The following is a 24,224-nucleotide window of genomic DNA, read 5'->3' on the forward strand; positions in this document are numbered from 1 at the left end:
CTAACAAATCTTAGTTGATAAAAAAAAAAGCCTGATAACTTATTTTACGGCATGTTAATGTTCCTGATCTTATCTCTCAGTCCTATTTTACTGTTCTGACAAGATAGGATTCTCACAGTCCTGCGTCAGGCTTTATCCGCTTTCTTCTTTCCTAATTCTGGAGTTTCAGCTTTATCAATTCTGCCTACATGATGTCAGAGAGGAGGAATGGTTCTCTGCTCCGTGAGTCAGGGTTAGTGATAGTTTACCGTAAGACATCAGAGGAGTAGTCAATTAGAGACATGACCTTTATACTGTTTGAGATCCAGAGACGGAAAACCTTCTTGAACTTTTAAGTGTCGTTGTTTTTTTCCAGCAATTCGTCAAACTCAATAATTGTTTGTCTAAGTTTCCAGAAATAGCCGCTCTGTCGTTGTTGAAAGTCCTTTGGCAGATTCACTAAAAACGTTTCTGTTTTTCTACGAGATGTGGCAAAGGTCGGTTCAGTTAGATATTAAATATCTCATCGACTGAAAGAAATTAAGTCTCTCTGTTTTTTAACTATCGTACCAAGAAACTAAATCCAGCAGCATTTATATTTCACCATGGCAACAACACATCCCAGAAACACATGAAACCGCTACTGAGGTCAAAATACAAGGTACATTTGAGTTAAAAAGACCTTAAAAAGTGACGTTAGTATAATTACCAGAGGTGTAAAGTATCTAAGTACATGTACTCAAGTACTGTACAATTTTGAGGTACTTGTACTTGAGTATTTTCATTTTATGCTACTGTGTGCTTCTACTCCACTACAGTTCAGAGGTACATGGTGTACTTCTACTCCACTACAGTTCAGAGGTACATGGTGTACTTCTACTCCACTACAGTTCAGAGGTACATGGTGTACTTCTACTCCACTACAGTTCAGAGGTACATGGTGTACTTCTACTCCACTACAGTTCAGAGGTACATGGTGTACTTTTACTCCACTACATGTATTTAATAGCTTTAGTTACTTCACAGATGAATGATGTGAAATATAACCAAGTGTTGAATCAGACTTTAGTTCCACCTGGAGTAAATCCACCAGCTACCCTGCAGTCTACAAAGTACTTCAGACTAGCTGCACCTTCACCAGCTACCCTGCAGTCTACAAAGTACTTCAGACTAGCTGCACCTTCACCAGCTACCCTGCAGTCTACAAAGTACTTCAGACTAGCTGCACCTTCACCAGCTACCCTGCAGTCTACAAAGTACTTCAGACTAGCTGCACCTTCACCAGCTACCCTGCAGTCTACAAAGTACTTCAGACTAGCTGCACCTTCACCAGCTACCCTGCAGTCTACAAAGTACTTCAGACTAGCTGCACCTCCACCAGCTACCCTGCAGTCTACAAAGTACTTCAGACTAGCTGCTCCTTCACCAGCTACCCTGCAGTCTACAAAGTACTTCAGACTAGCTGCACCTTCACCAGCTACCCTGCAGTCTACAAAGTACTTCAGACTAGCTGCACCTCCACCAGCTACCCTGCAGTCTACAAAGTACTTCAGACTAGCTGCACCTTCACCAGCTTTGAGAACACTTTCATGATCAATCATTATAAAACATATCATATATATTATTCTGAAATGGACCAATCTGCACAACGACTACTTTCACTGTCTTTCACTATATTTAGATGAGAATACTTTTCTACTTTCACTTGAGGAACATTTTGAATGCAGGACTTTTACTGTAACAGAGTATTCCTACACTCTGGTACTTTTACTTTTACTCAAGTACACGATCTGAGTACTTCTACTTTTACTCAAGTACAAGATCTGAGTACTTCTACTTTTACTCAAGAACAAGATCTGAGTACTTCTACTTTTACTCAAGAACAAGATCTGGTACTTCTATTTTTACTGAAGTACAAGATCTGAGTACTTCTACTTTTACTCAAGTACAAGATCTGAGTACTTCTACTTTTACTCAAGTACAACATCTGAGTACTTCTATTTTTACTCAAGTACACGATCTGAGTACTTCTACTTTTACTCAAGTACAAGATCTGAGTACTTCTATTTTTACTCAAGTACAAGATCTGAGTACTTCTACTTTTACTCAAGAACAAGATCTGGTACTTCTATTTTTACTCAAGTACAAGATCTGAGTACTTCTACTTTTACTCAAGTACAAGATCTGAGTACTTCTACTTTTACTCAAGTACAACATCTGAGTACTTCTATTTTTACTCAAGTACAAGATCTGAGTACTTCTACTTTTACTCAAGAACAAGATCTGGTACTTCTATTTTTACTCAAGTACAAGATCTGAGTACTTCTACTTTTACTCAAGTACAAGATCTGAGTACTTCTACTTTTACTCAAGTGCAAGATCTGAGTACTTCTACTTTTACTCAAGCACAAGATCTGAGTACTTCTACTTTTACTCAAGTACAAGATCTGAGTACTTCTACTTTTACTCAAGAACAAGATCTGAGTACTTCTACTTTTACTTAAGTACAAGATCTGAGTACTTCTACTTTTACTCAAGTACAACATCTGAGTACTTCTATTTTTACTCAAGTACAAGATCTGAGTACTTCTACTTTTACTCAAGTACAAGATCTGAGTACTTCTACTTTTACTCAAGTGCAAGATCTGAGTACTTCTACTTTTACTCAAGCACAAGATCTGAGTACTTCTACTTTTACTCAAGAACAAGATCTGGTACTTCTACTTGTACTCAAGTACCAGATCTGAGTACTTCTACTTTTACTTAAGTACAAGATCTGAGTACTTCTACTTTTACTCAAGAACAAGATCTGGTACTTCTATTTTTACTCAAGTACAAGATCTGAGTACTTCTACTTTTACTCAAGAACAAGATCTGGTACTTCTATTTTTACTCAAGTACAAGATCTGAGTACTTCTACTTTTACTCAAGTACAAGATCTGAGTACTTCTACTTTTACTCAAGTACAACATCTGAGTACTTCTATTTTTACTCAAGTACAAGATCTGAGTACTTCTACTTTTACTCAAGTACAAGATCTGAGTACTTCTACTTTTACTCAAGAACAAGATCTGGTACTTCTACTTGTACTCAAGTACCAGATCTGAGTACTTCTACTTTTACTCAAGTACAAGATCTGAGTACTTTTACTCAAGAACAAGACATGAGTACTTCTACTTTTACTAAGTACAAGATCTGAGTACTTCTACTTTTACTCAAGTACAATATCTGAGTACTTCTACTTTTACTCAAGAACAAGACCTGAGTACTTCTACTTTTACTTAAGTACAAGATCTGGTACTTCTACTTTTACTCAAGTACAAGATCTGAGTACTTCTACTTTTACTTAAGTACAAGATCTGGTACTTCTACTTTTACTCAAGTACAAGATCTGAGTACTTCTACTTTTACTCAAGTACAAGACCTGAGTACTTCTACTTTTACTCAAGTACAACATCTGAGTACTTCTATTTACTCTCCCCCCTCTCCCCCCAGACGCCTCTCAGGTGCCGGAGAACTGGCCTCAGACCGGAGAGATAAAGATCCAGGATCTGTGTGTGCGCTACGACCCGATGCTGAAGCCGGTGCTCAAACACGTCAACATGTACATCGAGCCGGGCCAGAAGGTAATTATCACCGAGCTGTGACACACACACACACACACACACACACACACACACACACACACACACACACACACACACACACACACACACACACACACACACACACACACACACACACACACACACACACACACACACACACACACACACACACACACACACACACACTACCGGGGGAAACTGTTTAAGATAATACATAGAGACTGGAATGTATGGAGGAGCAGGAGGTTCAGGGAAAGAGGGGGAAACATGAGGAGGATTTTACTTTGAGAATAAAGACACCATTTTGGGTATAACGTGTTACGTGAGTGTGTGAAGGCTGTGGGTGTAGTTAATTCATTATCATAAGTTGGGCATTAATAAAAAATGCCAAGTTTACTGTCAAAAGTGTATTTTTATTTTTAGAATACAATACAAAAAAAGACTTCTTAATTTATTTATTTTTATGCTTAGCATTAATTATGAGAGCTCGACTTTATTCCCACATTTTGTCTTAATTTCCACATTTTAATTTCTCAATATTCTTACTAATAAAAAATAAAAAGTATTCGACTGAAAGTTCGATTATTTTGAAAATAAATTCCTCCTTCTGATTTATTGTGTATATGTCTCTATTATTGGAAGTGCAGTTATTCTCAACATTTTCAATTTATTCTCAAAATATTAAACCCGGAAAACAATATTTGTGTTCGTCAAAGACGTTTACGTCCGCGGAAACATCCTGTAAACGGGCGTCATGTTGAAGTGAGAATTGATATATCTTATAAACGAGATCAGCGCCACAGAATCACCTCATACAAATCTTTCTAGAAACAACCCTGTTAATAGTTGATTCATAAATCTGTGCCTCGTTGTTATTCCTAATACTCCTCCCTCTCGTTGTCCTCCTCATGCTTTGCCCTTCTTCTCTTCTGTCTCGAATGCTCGTAAGAAGTCCAGATTTTCTTTTGAACGTCGTCTTTTTCTCTGAAGTCGCAGCCACGTGTGTTTCATTAGCTGGAGACTACACTCCCTCCACACTCGGCACGTCTCTGCCACTCTCCGTCACCTCGCTGTGTGAACTGTCACCAACGTGTCACTCTGACCCTCTTCTCTCCGTCAGGTGGGAATCTGCGGACGCACCGGCAGCGGGAAGTCCTCTCTGTCTCTGGCCTTCTTCAACATGGTGGATATCTTCGAAGGTAGGTGTGGTAAAGTAGCGGAGTACAAATACTTTGTTACTGTACTTAAGCACATTTTTCTGGCATCACTACTTTACTGACGACTTTTTACTTTGACTTCTTACATGTTGAACACAAATACCTGTACTTTCTACTTCTTACATGTTGAACTCAAATACCTGTACTTTCTACTTCTTACATGTTGAACACAAATACCTGTACTTTCTACTTCTCACATGTTGAACACAAATACCTGTACTTTCTACTTCTTACATGTTGAACTCAAATACCTGTACTTTCTACTTCTCACATGTTGAACTCAAATACCTGTACTTTCTACTTCTTACATGTTGAACTCAAATACCTGTACTTTCTACTTCTTACATGTTGAACACAAATACCTGTACTTTCTACTTCTCACATGTTGAACACAAATACCTGTACTTTCTACTTCTCTCATGTTGAACTCAAATACCTGTACTTTCTACTTCTCACATGTTGAACTCAAATACCTGTACTTTCTACTTCTTACATGTTGAACTCAAATACCTGTACTTTCTACTTCTTACAAGTTGAACACAAATACCTGTACTTTCTACTTCTCACATGTTGAACTCAAATACCTGTACTTTCTACTTCTCACATGTTGAACTCAAATACCTGTACTTTCTACTTCTTACATGTTGAACTCAAATACCTGTACTTTCTACTTCTTACAAGTTGAACACAAATACCTGTACTTTCTACTTCTCACATGTTGAACACAAATACCTGTACTTTCTACTTCTTACATGTTGAACTCAAATACCTGTACTTTCTACTTCTCACATGATGAACTCAAATACCTGTACTTTCTACTTCTTACATGTTGAACTCAAATACCTGTACTTTCTACTTCTTACAAGTTGAACACAAATACCTGTACTTTCTACTTCTTACATGTTGAACTCAAATACCTGTACTTTCTACTTCTTACATGTTGAACACAAATACCTGTACTTTCTACTTCTTACATGTTGAACTCAAATACCTGTACTTTCTACTTCTTACATGTTGAACACAAATACCTGTACTTTCTACTTCTCACATGTTGAACTCAAATACCTGTACTTTCTACTTCTACATGTTGAACTCAAATACCTGTACTTTCTACTTCTACATGTTGAACTCAAATACCTGTACTTTCTACTTCTTACATGTTGAACTCAAATACCTGTACTTTCTACTTCTTACATGTTGAACTCAAATACCTGTACTTTCTACTTCTTACATGTTGAACTCAAATACCTGTACTTTCTACTTCTTACATGTTGAACTCAAATACCTGTACTTTCTACTTCTTACATGTTGAACTCAAATACCTGTACTTTCTACTTCTTACAAGCCGTTTGAAGATAAAAGGAGAGACTTCAAAATAAATCACTGTTGGACAGGACGGCACTTAGATCGTGATATGATGGATAAAACTAACTTTGTAGTAGTTTCCATTTGACTTCTAAAGAGTTATATTGAGCTATTGTGTGCGGTATGTATTTTGGATTTATATATGTGTACAGTTCGCTACAGTAAAACTGCATTTAAAAATAAAATAATAAATTGAATTAAAAAAAAACGATAAATAAATACAAATTCAACATAAAAATATAAAGAAATAAGATTAAACTCAAACGATTGAATTGAACAAACAGATTGGTGCGCTCCCACCACCACTTGTCACCAATATATACAATTAACCCAGTGTACATTTGCTATACACAGAAACAACAAGAAAACAAATGTTAAACTATTAAAGGTCCCGTGTCATGGCCATTTCTACTGATCATAATTCCATTGTTGAGGTCTACTAGAATAGATGTATATTGTGCAATTTTCCAAACTTCATTTCTACATATTCCATCAGGGCTGTATGAAAAACATTGTCCTCGTGTAAAGAAAATAGTGAAACAAAAATATGCTGAAAAACCATGGATCGCTGAGGGAATATTAAATGCATGTAAAACGAAAAATTAATTATATAGTCCCTTTTTAATTTCACCAGTACTTTAATGGTCAGGCTTATTTAACGCTAATTTCTGCACATTTCTTGTTGTTCTTTATGGTTTATTGCAGCTCAATTAAATGTAAAATATTCCTTTCAAGATTACATCAGTTACTTCAGCTGGTGTCAATTCCCTTGGGGCGGATCACCACAGAAAGTAGGTTCAATGAGATTTGATGAAATATATTAAAATCAGCTTTATTTTGAAAGAATCGAGAGCTAAAAGGACACCAGAGCAGGAACATGTGGTGACGCTAACCATTGAATTACATTTAAACTCAATCTAACATGTGAATTAAACCCAAACACGGTCAGTTATAACCCTTATCACGCTGTCCCGACACTGACACCAGATGGACACACGAATATGGAATTGTGAATTTCGCACGAAGATGGCCCCGAACTTGGTCAACAGCCAAGCAACAGCCGAAGCAAGTACGATGCCTACAGAAGGCCACAAGATGGCACCCGAACCACACACTCCGTCATGTTTCCATAGCAACATCAACTTCCTGTCAACAGCGTAAACTCGCCTTCAAAATAAAAGCGTCTAAATAAAACAGGAAGTTAACCCAAAATACATTTAAGACATACATACAACTGCAACGACAGTAACAACAACAATGTAATATAATTTTCAGTTTCACAGAACACAAATTGTACTAATAATACGATGGCTACACGACGGCATTGCGAGGGCTTCACGTAGTCGTGTTGCCTTCAGAAGGCCGAACCACACACTCCGTCATGTTTCCATAGCAACATCAACTTCCTGTCAACAGCGTAAACTCGCCTTCAAAATAAAAGCATCTAAATAAAACAGGAAGTTAACCTAAAATACATTTAAGACATACATACAACTGCAACGACAGTAACAACAACAATGTAATATCATGTTCAGTTTCACAGAACACAAATTGTACTAATAATACGATGGCTACACGACGGCATTGTGAGGGCTTCACGTAGTCGCGTTGCCTTCCTAAGACAATCGGGCAGATTCTTGTTTCCTTCGTATTGTCTTCGTGAGGCGAAAAATGCCCGATGGCACCGATGATCACACGAAGTAGAGACGAAGATGACACGATTTGACAAGATGCCCTCACGCTGGCCTTACGAAGGGCAACATGGACACACACATTCAACACGACAATGAACCTTCGCAAGGTCCTTCGGCAATTTGTTGGCATGCCAAAGATTTTGCCACCGCTCACGAAGCTGCTGCCGGAGCCTGAGAATCTCCACCGGCGGTCAGACGATGGCTTAAGATGCCCTCACGAACGGCCCGATGTTGCTACGATCACAGCCGAATTTGAATATCTGGTGTGTCCATCTGGTGGCGCGGGCTTTAGTGAATACAGATGAGATATCTAAATGGGTTTTGGTTAAACTAAAGCATTACTGGAGGTTAATTAGTCGACTGTTTTCCCCGCAGATGTCCAAACGTCCACTGTTATTATAGTGGCGTGTTGATGCTGGAGAAAACGTTTATTTAACCTTTATTTCGGCTTTTCTTAAAATCTCCTGCAGGTCTCTCTTTGTGTTCCTCAGTGTGTTGTATTTTACTTTGAAATACCTGATAAAAGGACTTGAAGTAGACTCTTTTTAAAAGAAGATTAAATTAAGAACGTTGATAAAGACGTGGCACATGTTCCTGCGGTCATTTCCAGACAATAAAATCCCTTAAAGTCATAATTTTGTGGGTCTTTTAAAAACTAATCGTGTCATTCTGTTTTCATTCTAGATAAAGACCATTGCTCGTTGACCGATGATTCAGACAAAAACGAGATTACACAGTCACTTTTTCCATTACACACACACACACACACACACACACACACACACACACACACACACACACACACACACACACACACACACACACACACAGCTGGGCAGACATTTCATTAAACAGTAAATTAAGACGTGTGCTTCGGCAGCGTTTCCTTATAAAGCAGTGAAATAAAAGCCGAGCGTCCTCTCTGCTCAGAACTTCCTGGGTTCATGAGCCCAAATATATCACATTGCATGCAACGTAACTAAAATATTTATGTAAGGCATTGAAAGGCAAACTAGTAGAGGAGTTTTAAATTATAAATACAGATTTAATTGGATTGTTTTGGTTTAAAAATGCCAGAAAAAGAAGCAGTATTTTTTGACAATATAGGAAAAAATTGCCATTATTTTCTGTGTGCAGGTTTTTGCTCCATTTAAGAAAGAAAGAAAAGAATAAAGAAAAATATTTATATAATCGTAGAAGTGTAAGTAAGAATAAATATAATTAAATTACTTGATTAGATGTGTTTTTAAACCTCACAAGCTAAACTATCGGACCATTTTAAATCGTGGAGTACATCAACTTCATCACATTTACTAAACTACTCCAAGTGCCACATTTAGAGACTATAGGAGGCAAAGAAGATTTGGTTTTATTGTCGCACTAAATGTTTTTTATGGGCTGTAATCAGAGCATATGTTTATTTATATGTATTCGCAGGGAAGATCATCATCGATGGGATCGACATCTGTAAACTTCCTCTGCAGACGCTCAGGTCGAGACTCTCCATCATCCTGCAGGACCCCGTGCTGTTCAGTGGATCAATACGGTACACACACACACACACACACACACACACACACACACACACACACACACACACACACACTTAAACAAAGCTTCAGTATATCGTTTGAATAACGTCAGTATAAAAGTAAACATTATTGTTGATATAATCATTAGTTATACAACGGTTTTTCAATATGGGATTACATTTGTTGAGAATGCTAAACCTACACAAAGACGACATGTAAGCAATGATAGTCCACATGTCTAACGCTATGTAGACTTGTTTGTGTTCTGTTGTTATATAGGGTAGTGCAGGAAAGAATCCTAAAGCCTGGAAATAAGTCGTAATTTGACCACTTCCTGTGGCTGAAAGTGTTTTTGGTTAGACGCCTGAAATAAGGTCTGTGGTTAACACAAGCTAAATTAATATTTTCCCATGACATAAAATACGCCAGTAAATACACCACTGGTTAATTTTAAAACGGTGTTGACTAAACGTCATCACGCCCAACATTAGCCTCCTTTAGCTTAGAGGTGGTGACCATACTTATCAACCCTCCCTCTCCCGGTTTCCTCCCGATTTCTGACAAAATCAGATTGACTCAGGACTGTTTCCACTCGGACTTTAATACAGCTACACCATTGTTTGGTTTCCATGGTAGCGCGTCTCTTTAGTAGCGTGCGTGTCTGAGAGGGTGAGGCAGATAGTCACAGAAAACAGAACCGACAACTCTACCCTCTGCTCACTCCTTTCCTTAAAAATACAGGTCCAGCCCACACATGCTCCATCAAGGATGGTGCTACAGGCTGCAAGACAGTGCACTTACAACCGCATGTTAAACCGCGGTGGTTAAACTGCTGAGGTCTCAAGGTTGGCAAGTATGGTGGTGACGTGAAGTCATGTGACCGTGCTGTAGTTCCTTTATAGCCCAACATTAGCCGCCTTTAGCTTAGCGGTAGTGACGTGAAGTCATGTGACCGTGCTGTAGTTCCTTTATAGCCCAACATTAGCCTCCTTTAGCTTAGCGGTGGTGACGTGAAGTCATGTGACCGTGCTGTAGTTCCTTTATAGCCCAACATTAGCCGCCTTTAGCTTAGCGCTGGTGACGTGAAGTCATGTGACTGTGCTGTAGTTCCTCTATAGCCCAACATTAGCCACCTTTAGCTTAGCGGTGGTGACGTGAAGTCATGTGACCGTGCTGTAGTTCCTTTATAGCCCAACATTAGCCACCTTTAGCTTAGCGGTGGTGACGTGAAGTCATGTGACCGTGCTGTAGTTCCTTTATAGCCCAACATTAGCCACCTTTAGCTTAGCGGTGGTGACGTGAAGTCATGTGACCGTGCTGTAGTTCCTTTACAGCCCAACATTAGCCGCCTTTAGCTTAGCGGTGGTGACGTGAAGTCATGTGACCGTGCTGTAGTTCCTCTATAGCCCAACATTAGCCACCTTTAGCTTAGCGGTGGTGACGTGAAGTCATGTGACCGTGCTGTAGTTCCTTTATAGCCCAACATTAGCCACCTTTAGCTTAGCGGTGGTGACGTGAAGTCATGTGACCGTGCTGTAGTTCCTTTACAGCCCAACATTAGCCGCCTTTAGCTTAGCGGTGGTGACGTGAAGTCATGTGACCGTGCTGTAGTTCCTCTATAGCCCAACATTAGCCACCTTTAGCTTAGCGGTGGTGACGTGAAGTCATGTGACCATGCTGTAGTTCCTTTATAGCCCAACATTAGCCACCTTTAGCTTAGCGGTGGTGACGTGAAGTCATGTGACCGTGCTGTAGTTCCTTTATAGCCCAACATTAGCCACCTTTAGCTTAGCGGTGGAGACGTGAAGTCATGTGACCGTGCTGTAGTTCCTGTATAGTCTACTGTTAGCTTTTTATGCTAAAGATCTTAAAGTGATGTTGATATGTGGAGATGATCCTGTTGAACACAATGTGTAAATATAAATTTGATTTCAAACTTCTTGTCGAGGGAAGAAGATGCTAACTTCCTACAAAAATACGTCTAACTGCTCTACTCCATGACATCAGAGCTTAAAGAAGAATAAAGAAAACCTTAGTAGTGACATTTCATTTCAAGCAAAGCCTGAAACTGCAGCGCCCAGTGAATCAGAGACAGAGAGCAGTGAGACGTGTTTGTCCTGAAGGCTGTTGTCACATGATGACACACAGTCCCAGCTGTGGGGTCAGCGGGTCAAACCGGCTGGACATCTGAGTGCTTCACAGACAGCAGAACGTGAGGAGGGCTTCCTCCCCCCCCCCCCCTCCTCCTCCTCCTCCTCCTCCTCCTCCCCTCCTCCTCCTCCCCCCCTCCTCCTCCTCCTCCTCCTCCTCCTCCTCTCTGTTTGTATTAGTAGAAGACACGTTGACTCTGTGTTTGTTATAAAAGACAAAGAGCATGTGCTTGTTAGGACAGATATGGCACTCTGCGTAACTGTGTGAGAGAGAGACAGAGTGTGTGAGATGCAGAAAGTGTGTGTGTGTGTGTGTGTGTGTGTGTGTGTGTGTGTGTGTGTGTGTGTGTGTGTGTGTGTGTGTGTGTGTGTGTGTGTGTGTGTGTGTGTGTGTGTGTGTGTGTGTGTGTGTGTGTGTGTGTGTGTGTGTGTGTGTGTGTGTGTGTGTGTCTTGGCGTGTCTCCCATGTCTGTGAACGTAAGCCGGGGTGAATGCTTGACAGTAACGGTTTCTCTTTGTTATCGAGATGTCCTCCTGACTCCACCACGGAGAGTTTAGAGGAGTTTAACTATTGAGTGTAACTTTAACAACAATCAGCTAAAGTGACAAAGACATGTATGTGTGCTGTATGAAAGGTGAACTCCATCATTCAGTGTCTTACCTAAAGAAAAGAAAAAGCTCCACTTAGTCATTTACTCAGTTTCATGTTTAACAAGTAAGTGTAATTTCTCCCAAATAATAAAGGTAAACTGCATCAATAGGCGCTTTCACACCAACTACTTTTCCCACAAAGGTTCATCAGAACTTAGTAAGCTGATGGGGCCTTCTCTATGTGGCAGAGAGTAGGTCTTACAAGAGTAAGGGACCTTTACATTAACAATGTTTTCGGGAGCTTTAGCCAACTCTCTGACAAATGTTGCCTATTTCGCTACTTCCAGGTCCGAAACTGGGTTAAACTAAACAACCCTTCATTCCCCAATATCCCTCCGGACTCAATAATTGACTCAATTCTGGACACTTTAACAATCGAAAAAGGTCTGATTTCAAGAATTTACAATTCCGTCTCCCGTCTCACAGAAACATCGCTTGGTAAAATCAAACAACATTGGGAAGAGGAACTAGTCCAAGCCATAGATGATGAGGTCTGGGATGGCGCATTAGCAAGAGTGAACAATAGTACGTCCTGTGCCAGGCTCAATCTTATACAACTAAAAGTTGTCCACCGTATCTATTACACCAACTCTCCAAAATATATCCAAATGTTACGGACACCTGTAACAGATGCCACACGTCACCAGCAAACATGACTCATATGTTTTGGTCTTGTCCTCGCCTACAAGGATACTGGACAAGCATTTTCAATCACCTTACTGAGGCCTTGGACGTGGTATTGACACCATGTGCAGAAACTGCCATGTTTGGAGTAATACCTGGCCACCTAATGTTGAAGAGGAAAGCTAAGGACAGTATAGCCTTTGCATCTCTTTTAGCACGAAGAAGAATACTCCTAGAATGGAAATCTTCTATACCACCTAAAGCATCTCAATGGCTTAAAGATCTAATGTTGTACCTGAACTTGGAGAAGATTAAATATAACCTGAGGGGCTCCTCAAAACTATTTGAATCTGTCTGGGGCTCTGAGAGCCTACACAGCTGAACTTAAGACACTACATTAAGGAGAGAGAGGGGGAACTACGAATGTATGTTTTTTTTTTTTACATGTATGTATGTAGGTAGGTATGTATGTGCATGTGTACATGTGGGTATACATATGAGTATATGGGTACAAGTATTACTGTTACTATTCTTTATTCCCTTATCTATACATTTTCTTTTAATATTATCTTCTATATTACTTTACTTTGACCTACACAGGTATCTATCTTATTTATTTAGTTAGTTATTTATTTTACTAGCTAGGACCGGGAGGGAGGGAAAGGGGAAAAATAAATAAAAATATTGACTGTATAAATGTAAACTCATTGTGCCTGACTCAATAAAAAAAAGTTTAAAAAAAAGAACTTAGTAAGTACAGATCGCGGAATAAGTTCCCTGAGGGAGGATTAGGCAAATGAAGCCGCTGACACTTCAGTCACTTCTTCTTCTGCTTTGGGTTTACTGGCAGGCCGCAAACAACTTCCCGGCGTATACTAATAATAATAATAATAATGCATTTTATTTATATTCTTTCACACACACATACGGGTTTTGGGCCGAGGGCGACACCGTATTTCCGGTATCCGCCATTTCACGCGAGGTGCAAGCAGAATATCATAGTCTATTGCCTTAATCAATATAGTCAACTCTAAAATACCACATATATGCAACGGCATGATAATATTATTGTGACAGGTGGGGTATTCACCTGGTGTTTCCAGAAGATAGACGTACATGCTGCCAAAATCGACGAAGGCCACTTTCGAGGGTCGTTTTTCCATACATCTGCAGGCAGTCTGTAAGGGCAATCCGACACAGCTCTAGTTCACGCTGGTAACGACCGAGAGCACACCCCTCAAGTCCAGAGATGTAATCCGAAGACATGCAGCGATTTCTTCGGTCGTTAATTCAGAAAAAAAAACTAGTGCGCTCTGCCTGGCTACGTTAGCTAGCTGTTTATATTTGCACTTCCAGGATATTTGCACCTCCAGGAAAATGGCGTATTTATATATATATATGGCGCGTGTTGCATTGTGGGTAGCTTGTGACGTCACTGTGTGTGAAAGAATAGCGCTTTTCACAACTCAAAGACGCTTTACAGTATGAGGGAGGGTAGACAAACAAGGACAGGCAAACAAGTAAGTATAGTTTATATGTATATCATAATAGTAATAATAATTTATATAATAAATAATATAAGTTTATATAGTTTTTATGTATACTGCCACCCGAAGTCCCTGGAGTTGGGGACTGGCTAGTCTTCAGAGTAAATCGCCAGAACGCCGACACCATGTTTTATTTTGTGTTGCTAATGCTAATGCTAATAATGCTAATGCGAGGATAATAAAATGGAGGCTTCACAAACCTTTTCAGAGTTTTACGGGGGGTGGTTTGCAATCCGCCCAGCCAATCAGAAATAGGAACCTTTTTCTCCCACGAAAGAACCTGCTCTCTAGCAGGGACGGAAACGGGGGTGAAACGGTTCTCATGAATTCATTTTAGTTCCGGATTTTTTTGGTGTGAACCGTAGACGTGTGAACGCGACATTTCGGAACTAAAGTGGAAAAGTACTGCGGTGTGAAAGCGCCTATTGAGTCGATGGGAATAAACACTAAATATATTCATAAACATTAGAAATACATATCTTAAAAAGTATAATGAAGTTACAGATCTTCATGCGTCTTTATCCAGAATCTCTCTGTGCCTTTTTCTCAACTTTTCTGACCATTTTAGTTTCAAAGCATTTTCACAGTTAAAATGTGACGATCAAAGACATATCTGTGTGAGTTGATGAAAACGCAAGCATTACATCAGCAATTAATAAATGAAAGGTAGGCACTGGTAATACCTCTAACTTTAGACATCGTTAACTTTCTTTCTGTAGTGCACAACAACAAGTGGATGCATCTTCCCGTTGCCTTCTGACTGATTAAATATGTGCAAATACTGAGAGATGTTGCATTTAATTGCAGGTTTAATCTGGATCCAGAGAGGACGTGCAGTGATGATCGGCTCTGGGAGGCGTTAGAGATCGCTCAGTTGAAGAACATGGTCAAGACGCTGCCTGGAGGGCTAGGTAATCGCTTAACACCTTTTTTATAGCACCACCAAGTATGTTTTTAAGTCCTGCAGGAAGAGTTGATTTCCATGTTGAATTAAGGTGTAATTTATGCCTTTGTTTGTTGTATTATATCACATGTCACTTGTTAGACGCCAGTGTTGTAGTGAAGTGACCAATTCACGAGTCCAAGTCACTCTCGAGTCCCCACTCTTCGAGTCCAAGTCCGAGTCACCTAGGGAGAGTCGTAGTCGAGTCCGAGTCACCTAGGGAGAGTCGTAGTCGAGTCCAAGTCCGAGTCACCTAGGGAGAGTCGGAGTGGAGTCCGAGTCACCTAGGGAGAGTCGTAGTCGAGTCCAAGTCCGAGTCACCTAGGGAGAGTCGGAGTGGAGTCCGAGTCCAAGTCTGAGTCACCTAGGGAGAGTCGTAGTCGAGTCCGAGTCACCAAGGGAGAGTCGGAGTGGAGTCCGAGTCACCTAGGGAGAGTCGTAGTCGAGTCCAAGTCCGAGTCACCAAGGGAGAGTCGGAGTGGAGTCCGAGTCACCTAGGGAGAGTCGTAGTCGAGTCCAAGTCCGAGTCACCAAGGGAGAGTCGGAGTGGAGTCCGAGTCACCTAGGGAGAGTCGTAGTCGAGTCCAAGTCCGAGTCACCTAGGGAGAGTCGTAGTCGAGTCCGAGTCACCTAGGGAGAGTCGTAGTCGAGTCCAAGTCCGAGTCACCTAGGGAGTGTCGTAGTCGAGTCCGAGTCACCTAGGGAGAGTCGTAGTCGAGTCCGAGTCACCTAGGGAGAGTCGTAGTCGAGTCCAAGTCCGAGTCACCTAGGGAGAGTCGGAGTGGAGTCCGAGTCACCTAGGGAGAGTCGTAGTCGAGTCCAAGTCCGAGTCACCAAGGGAGAGTCGGAGTGGAGTCCGAGTCCAAGTCTGAGTCACCTAGGGAGAGTCGTAGTCGAGTCCAAGTCCGAGTCACCAAGGGAGAGTCGGAGTGGAGTCCGAGTCACCTAGGGAGAGTCGTAGTCGAGTCCAAGTCCGAGTCACCTAGGGAGAGTCGGAGTGGAGTCCGAGTCCAAGTCTGAGTCACCTAGGGAGAGTCAAAGTCGAGTCCAAGTCCGAGTCACCTAGGGAGAGTCAAAGTCGAGTCCGAGTCACCTAGGGAGAGTCGTAGTCGAGTCCAAGTCCGAGTCACCAAGGGAGAGTCGGAGTGGAGTCCGAGTCCGAGTCACCAAGGGAGAGTCGGAGTGGAGTCCGAGTCACCAAGGGAGAGTCGTAGTCGAGTCCAAGTCCGAGTCACCAAGGGAGAGTCGGAGTGGAGTCCGAGTCACCTAGGGAGAGTCGTAGTCGAGTCCAAGTCCGAGTCACCTAGGGAGAGTCGTAGTCGAGTCCGAGTCACCTAGGGAGAGTCGTAGTCGAGTCCGAGTCACCTAGGGAGTGTCGTAGTCGAGTCCGAGTCACCTAGGGAGAGTCGTAGTCGAGTCCGAGTCACCTAGGGAGAGTCGTAGTCGAGTCCAAGTCCGAGTCACCAAGGGAGAGTCGGAGTGGAGTCCGAGTCACCTAGGGAGAGTCGTAGTCGAGTCCAAGTCCCCAAGGGAGAGTCGGAGTGGAGTCCGAGTCACCTAGGGAGAGTCGTAGTCGAGTCCAAGTCCGAGTCACCTAGGGAGAGTCGTAGTCGAGTCCGAGTCACCTAGGGAGAGTCGTAGTCGAGTCCAAGTCCGAGTCACCAAGGGAGAGTCGGAGTGGAGTCCGAGTCACCTAGGGAGAGTCGTAGTCGAGTCCAAGTCCGAGTCACCTAGGGAGAGTCGTAGTCGAGTCCGAGTCACCTAGGGAGAGTCATAGTCGAGTCCAAGACCGAGTCACCCAAGGAGTGTCCGAGTCACCATTACCTGTGTTCGAGTCCGAGTCCAAGTCCGAGTCATCGTGCGTGAGAATTCACGAGTCCGAGTCGCGTCAATCAGTGCGCGAGTCCGAGTCCAGGACTCGAGTGCTCCATCTCTGTTAGACGCGTTTATCCAAAGCGACTTACATACTCAATACTGTGGACATCCCCACAATCTGGGGTGAAGTGTCTTCCCCAGGGACACACCGACATGCTGACTGCCGTGGGACTCGAACTTGCTATCCCCTGATTCAAAGTTCAGCGCACTATCCCACTGAGCCACAGCCTACCCTTATATAGTGTAATATATAATCTCGAGTGTTTGTATATGTTAGATTTCACATGTGAGAAAAGTCAATTAATATGTTCATTTCTCACATGTTGATCGTCCGAATATTTTTTTGTTGTTGTACCGTTTATATAAATACAGACATATTTATCGTGAACTTAAAATCGTGAATCGAATCTGAGTGCATCGTTACATCCCTAGTTTTAAAGTGTAAAGTGTAACGTGTGTGTTTCCAGACGCGGTGGTGACGGAAGCCGGGGAGAACTTCAGCGTGGGTCAGAGGCAGCTCTTCTGTCTGGCTCGCGCCTTCGTGAGGAAGAGCAGCATCCTCATCATGGACGAAGCCACCGCCTCTATAGACATGGCCACGGTGTGTGTGTGTGTGTGTGTGTGTGTGTGTGTGTGTGTGTGTGTGTGTGTGTGTGTGTGTGTGTGTGTGTGTGTGTGTGTGTGTGTGTGTGTGTGTGTTGATATGCTCAGAAATTAACGTGAAAAATGTTTCTTCTTGCAGGAAAACATCTTACAGAAAGTCGTGATGACAGCGTTTGCAGACCGGACCGTCGTCACAATCGCAGTAAGTCTCTCTGTCTCTTCTTCTACTGGTTGTTGTTGTTGTTGTTGTTGTTGTTAAAAAGCAATAACAACACAAGATTTATTATAACCAGTTCAACAACTTCCAACAGTTTCATTGTGCTGAGGTCAGGGTTTCCCACACATAGACTTTACTTGGTCTACATGATGTGGTCTGCCTCACAGGGGGGCTGGCTGTCTACATGATGTGGTCTGCCTCACAGGGGGGCTGGCTGTCTACATGATGTGGTCTGCCTCACAGGGGGGCTGGCTGTCTACATGATGTGGTCTGCCTCACAGGGGGGCTGGCTGTCTACATGATGTGGTCTGCCTCACAGGGGGACTGGCTGTCTACATGATGTGGTCTGCCTCACAGGGGGGCTGGCTGTCTACATGATGTGGTCTGCCTCACAGGGGGGCTGGCTGTCTACATGATGTGGTCTGCCTCACAGGGGGACTGGCTGTCTACATGATGTGGTCTGCCTCACAGGGGGGCTGGCTGTCTACATGATGTGGTCTGCCTCACAGGGGGGCTGGCTGTCTACATGATGTGGTCTGCCTCACAGGGGGCTGGCTGTCTACATGATGTGGTCTGCCTCACAGGGGGGCTGGCTGTCTACATGATGTGGTCTGCCTCACAGGGGGACTGGCTGTCTACATGATGTGGTCTGCCTCACAGGGGGGCTGGCTGTCTACATGATGTGGTCTGCCTCACAGGGGGACTGGCTGTCTACATGATGTGGTCTGCCTCACAGGGGGCTGGCTGTCTACATGATGTGGTCTGCCTCACAGGGGGGCTGGCTGTCTACATGATGTGGTCTGCCTCACAGGGGGACTGGCTGTCTACATGATGTGGTCTGCCTCACAGGGGGGCTGGCTGTCTACATGATGTGGTCTGCCTCACAGGGGGGCTGGCTGTCTCCATGATGTGGTCTGCCTCACAGGGGGACTGGCTGTCTACATGATGTGGTCTGCCTCACAGGGGGGCTGGCTCTCTACATGATGTGGTCTGCCTCACACAGGGGGGCTGGCTGTCTACATAATGTGGTCATTAGGGCAGTGGTTCTCAAACTTTTTCTGTGAGGTGGTGTGTGGACCTCACCTCCTCTGGGGGGGTCCGGAGGCATGCTCCCCCGGAAAGATTTATTTTTAAATATTGGAGTTAAAAGCATCAATCTGGTGCACTTTGAGAGCAACATGAGAGATCTATGGATACCTCTCACCCATATGAAACAGAACTGTAAACAGATTAACTTTTTCTTTATGGATATTTTACAAAAATCTTTATTCTTGTTAGAATGTCATAGTATTTCATACCTGTTTTTCATTTATTCTCTTATTTTTTTATAGCTATAATGATCATATAAACGTGTGCCTCGGAAATAATTGTTTACATTAATGGTGACCAAACCGTTTGAGACCCACTGAGATAACGCTGAGAGAGTCCTTTAGCTCACGGAGCCTCTCAGTCTGACGGGAGAGGACTCTCCTCCACTTTGTTGTTGAAAAGACTCCTTATATCCGTTAGCGTAGCTCGCTAGCACCAGAAGCTAACAACAACGATCTCCGGTAACGGTGCGCTCTCTCTCTCTCGCTCGCGCACACAAAATGGCTCGTTCCACACACACACACACACACACACACACACACACACACACCGAGCCGAGCTTTAATGAAACACAGAGACCCAGACGTAATAGTTCTGTACTGTATCATATTTTTTTCAAATCAATAATTTTTCAAAATAGGATTTTTTTTTTTTTATTATTATAACAATTTTTCCTACTGGCCTCTGCGCCCCCCACTTTGAGAACCACTGCATCAGGGCAGGGATATCTACATACTTCCAAGGTTTGACATCATGAATTGTGCTACTTTTAAAGCAAGCAACGATGTTTTCAAATCTGTAATCAAAAAGGTCCGCAAAAATGCTATCGACCAATCAGATTGCTTGATTTGACGTGTCCGTTTTATAAATATATTTACATTTAGTCCGTTACGAAACAAACTTACAAAGCTTTAGATGGAAACATGTAAGGTTAACTTCGACCTCCGGGCGGGTCTCACTATGGAGGAGTGGCTATCTCCAGAAAGCACCTAACCGACGACATGCAGAGCTACGTGAAGAGCAGGCAGACCAACTGGAGAAGTAGCTCCATTCAAAAGCTTTCTGATGCGGGTCTTGAAACAAAGCAGAGACATGATGACCGTTAGTGGCCACAGGTGCGAAAGCTCTCTCCAGAGCTGCTGGAAGCCGAGTCTCGGGGACCGGAGAAAGTGGAGCAATATTCTCGCCACGCCAAGAAACAGCCAGAACAACCTCAACCTATACAAGTAACCTCGTAAGCCATGCTACTGATGCTGGACAGGTTTTCAGTGGCTGCACAATAAACGGCAACATACACAAATAAATAGCCAAATAATAGATCAACGCTCTCTGTCTAATGTGTTCGCTCGCTGTTAGTGTTGTTGCATAGCAACCACCTCGCACTATGTTTCGTGCAGAAGGCAACGGAGGGACTATTTTATTTTGAACGTCATTATTTACTAATAAAAACTATTTAAATTAGAGTGTGTATTTTTCTTTCATATTGCCACACTTGGTAACTGTTTTATAACCGTTTTATAACGGTTTTATAACCGCTTCGCGTCGGGCCGAACCACGCCCCTTAGCTGTGATATAATGAGCATATACCACGGCCTGTCGTGAGCTATTGCTTAAGTATGCAGTTCTGTTTCATATAAGTGTTCCCTCAGGTTTTCTCAAACTTTTTCATACCAAGGACCACTTAACCAATAGAAAAACTGACTTTACAAATCGCCTGAAAATGGTACAAACAAGTGGCCACATGTGCGATGAAGGTGTTTATCTGGGCTATATCATGCAATCAAAAGTGAAACTTAAGCTCGCTCCATTGCGGAGATATTCCCGCGAGAGTGCGGAAAACTTAAATTTATTTATTTATTTCAAATGTGACATTTTACCAATATACTCACGGACCACTAGGGGGCGCTCACGGACCACCAGTGGTCCGCGGACCACACTTTGAGAAGCACTGCCATAGATCTAGCCTCTTTATTTGCCCCTCAAAGTGCCCCAGATTGATGCTTTCAACTCCAAAATACAAAACAAACCTTCCCCCAGTCCCCCCAGAGGATTTGAGGTCCACCCCCACTTAAGATCTCATGGACAGGTTCCCAAATACATTTACATTTTTTTTTTAATTAGAACCCATGTCCATATGTGTATTTGTGGGTAGTAGATTTAAACTACAGGGCTATCACTATGGGCAACAACGCTGTAGATATTCAAAATAAGTCCAGCAAAATGGCCACGGTGGTGTTTGCCCCCCCCCCCCCCCACAAGTGTATTTCAGGTCGGTGGGAAACTGGAGGTTCACGGTTTGTTTTGTCCAATAGCTGCAGAGATGTAGCTCCTTCTCTCTGAGCTCCATGTGCATTACATCCCCTTTGAAGATGCTTCATGCACTTCCTGTTCCTGAACCCTCCTCACTTTCTGTTTCTCCACTCAAAACGTAGAGCAGTTGATATTCCAGATGCATTCAGGATACTGTCTTGTTGCACTTTTCTGTCCTTTTACACATTTCTTTCTCCCACCCTCCCTTCTTCTACCCCCTTCTTCCTCCTCCTCCTCCTCCTCCTCCTCCTCCTCCTCCTCCTCCTCCTCCTCCTCCTCCTCCTCCTCCTCCCCTCAGCACCGTGTGTCCTCCATCTTGGACTCGGAGCAGGTGTTGGTCTTCTCTTCTGGTCTCCTGGTGGAAAGTGACTCTGGTCCCAACCTGTTGTCTCAGGAGGAAAGTCTCTTCAGTGTGTTAGTGAGGACTCACAAGTAGACCCTCCTCTTCCTCCTCCTCCTCTTCCTCCTCCTCCTCCTCCTCCTCTTCAATTTCTCTGTTTTCCACTGGTCCTCCTGGCTGAGTCAGAGCTGCAGTCTGGGACAGTCTGGTTGGTACCACGTCAAAACTTCTGCATGGACGTTTTATAAGCATGCGGTGTCTTTACAGGTCCCCTGTTGTACTGTTCTTCATCAATACATCACAGCTCTCAGAGATACACAGAGCCTGTCTCTGATTGGCTGAAACACAGATCATTGCAGCATTACCCATAATCCCCTCTGTTTCAGCCCTGTTTCCAAAGTGCTGATTCTCTGTCTGTTACTTCAGATGAAGATAAGGAGCCCCTCCCCACGCCCCTCTGAGAGACATCTGGTTACAAAGAGGGGACTCATGTTGTAGCCCTTGTTATTTGACCTGCCTCTACAATGTTGTTGTTGTTGTTTGTAATCTGTGAAGCCCACGGAGACATGTGTTGTGATATCGGGCTGCACACATATCGATCGATATCTTGCTTTGCGTCCGCAGCACCGCGTCCACACCATCCTCGAGGCCGACCTGGTCATCGTGATGAAGCGAGGGAACATCTTGGAGTACGACAAACCGGAGACTCTCCTGGAACAAGAGGACGGCATGTTCGCCTCCTTCGTCCGAGCCGACATGTAGACTCCAGTCGCTCAGAAACTCTCCACAGCTGACGGACTGCGTTTGACTTTTTTAAGGTGTTTTCTACACTTCCACGTGACTCTGCGACAGCGTGGTGACGACGGGACCGTGCGACGATAACGAGAAGCTTCTTCAGATCCAGAAACATTATCAGGACATGGTGTTGATCAAAAACTGCCTTTTTAATTCAGATATGTAGAAACCCTATTTATCATTTCAACGATAATCCAATTTCCATATTAAAAATAGAAGGAACATATCCTGGGAGGTTTTCGGTACATTAAAATGTAGAAATTAGGATTTTTTTAGGGGACTTTTATATAAATGGCTTTATTTGGATTTAAAATCGATAACTTGAGATACATATGGCTGCAAACTAGTGGACAAATATACATTTCTTCATAAAAAGGAACAGCTATTGAGATATTTCTACACTTTCAGGTGTTTCAAGGCAGCATGTACGAGTGTATAAGGCTTTAAGTGATCATTACGGATTCACGTTGCAGTATATTGGAAAGTTATGACATGTATTTTAAACACGTATCCGTGGTATTACTCTCGAGCACAATAATAAGGAGGGACTTGTATTTTTAAGTATCTGAATGTTGGCTCTGGCCAGTTGTTTCTGCGTCGTGCAGTTTTTAAATAATATGATATTTTAGATGTGTGCTTTCTATATTTCATGTGACATAGAAGTAAAACTGATAGAAGCTGCATCCAGAATGTCCGGGAAGATTTGTCCCGTCATATCAGGAGTTTGAGGACAACACACTGACGTCTCTTTGCTTTCACTTGTGGATCTTTCTGGGCCACATTTCGGAAAAGTGTTCAAGGGAAATCGACATTGAAGGATTTGTATTTTTTAAATTTTTGACGGCAAAAAGAAAATAGGAGTTCAAAGCTGTTTTTGTTTTTTTGTTCGCAAACACTTCCATTGGACGAGATAAGCAGAGGCGTTTGACCCAATCAGAAAACACAGAGGGGTGTGTGTGTGTGTGTGTGTGTGTGTGTGTGTGTGTGTGTGTGTGTGTGTGTGTGTGTGTGTGTGTGTGTGTGTGTGTGTGTGTGTGTGGCAGAGAATAAATCCAAAATGTGCTTTTCACTTTCCAAAGACCGGTTTTTTTTTTTACTCGATGATATTTAGAAATAGTAAAAACCCGATCTTTTCACTTATCATGTATCAAACTGCCTGATAACACATCTGATTAGGATTCATTTTGTAACCTGTGTTACCCTCCTCCCCTCGGCTCCATATCTCCGGTCATGAACCATGACTTTAATTTCAATTTAATTTCCATAAGTTGGGTATTTTATTTCTCCTAAATGCCATCTTTTCTCTATCAGTTGTATTTCTGTGCAGCTCTAGTGAAACACTGAAGGGTCTCTCAGTCTGAGACCCCGCTGTCTGTCTGCGTCGTGCTTTGCTGAACAAATATTATCCTGTGGGGACAAAAGACCCCAGCATGTACTCCCATTGACTCCCATTCACTCCCATTCACCCTGATATATTTAACGGTTCCTGCGCACTGATGGTGATTTCAGAAGCGAAGATATTCAATTACAATCCTCTTTTCATCAACATTTACATACAATATAAAAGCCCATTTCTACCATAAAAGACTCAGTAAGTCAATATATTGCACAAAGTATCCGGAAACACTGACTTTTATAAATCAAAATATTAAAAAAATTCTCAAAACATTAAAAATTGTTCTAAA

The 24,224-nt window shown here is 42.6% G+C and overlaps 1 protein-coding gene across 5 annotated transcripts in view; it reads left to right on the top strand.

Annotated features, from left to right (window-relative positions):
• The window catches only part of abcc9 (ATP-binding cassette, sub-family C (CFTR/MRP), member 9), a 96,764-nt gene extending 72,579 nt beyond the window's left edge, over positions 1 to 24,185 (top strand). For 4 of the 5 annotated variants that reach the window (XM_071201702.1, XM_071201701.1, XM_071201703.1 and 1 more), the window contains 7 exons: positions 3,475 to 3,605; positions 4,708 to 4,786; positions 9,301 to 9,409; positions 15,175 to 15,278; positions 17,653 to 17,786; positions 17,928 to 17,990; positions 22,369 to 24,185. In XM_071201702.1, coding sequence (XP_071057803.1) covers positions 3,475 to 3,605; positions 4,708 to 4,786; positions 9,301 to 9,409; positions 15,175 to 15,278; positions 17,653 to 17,786; positions 17,928 to 17,990; positions 22,369 to 22,506 — 758 coding nt within the window. In that variant the 3' untranslated portion in view covers positions 22,507 to 24,185. Of the gene's footprint in view, positions 1 to 3,474; positions 3,606 to 4,707; positions 4,787 to 9,300; positions 9,410 to 15,174; positions 15,279 to 17,652; positions 17,787 to 17,927; positions 17,991 to 21,702; positions 21,953 to 22,368 lie in introns of all 5 variants that reach the window. The other variant, XR_011642500.1, reaches the window with a different exon arrangement.
• Positions 24,186 to 24,224: the final 39 nt, after the last annotated feature.

This window comes from Pseudochaenichthys georgianus, chromosome 23 (assembly GCF_902827115.2).
Source record: "Pseudochaenichthys georgianus chromosome 23, fPseGeo1.2, whole genome shotgun sequence".
Classification (NCBI taxonomy): Eukaryota; Metazoa; Chordata; class Actinopteri; order Perciformes; family Channichthyidae; genus Pseudochaenichthys; species Pseudochaenichthys georgianus.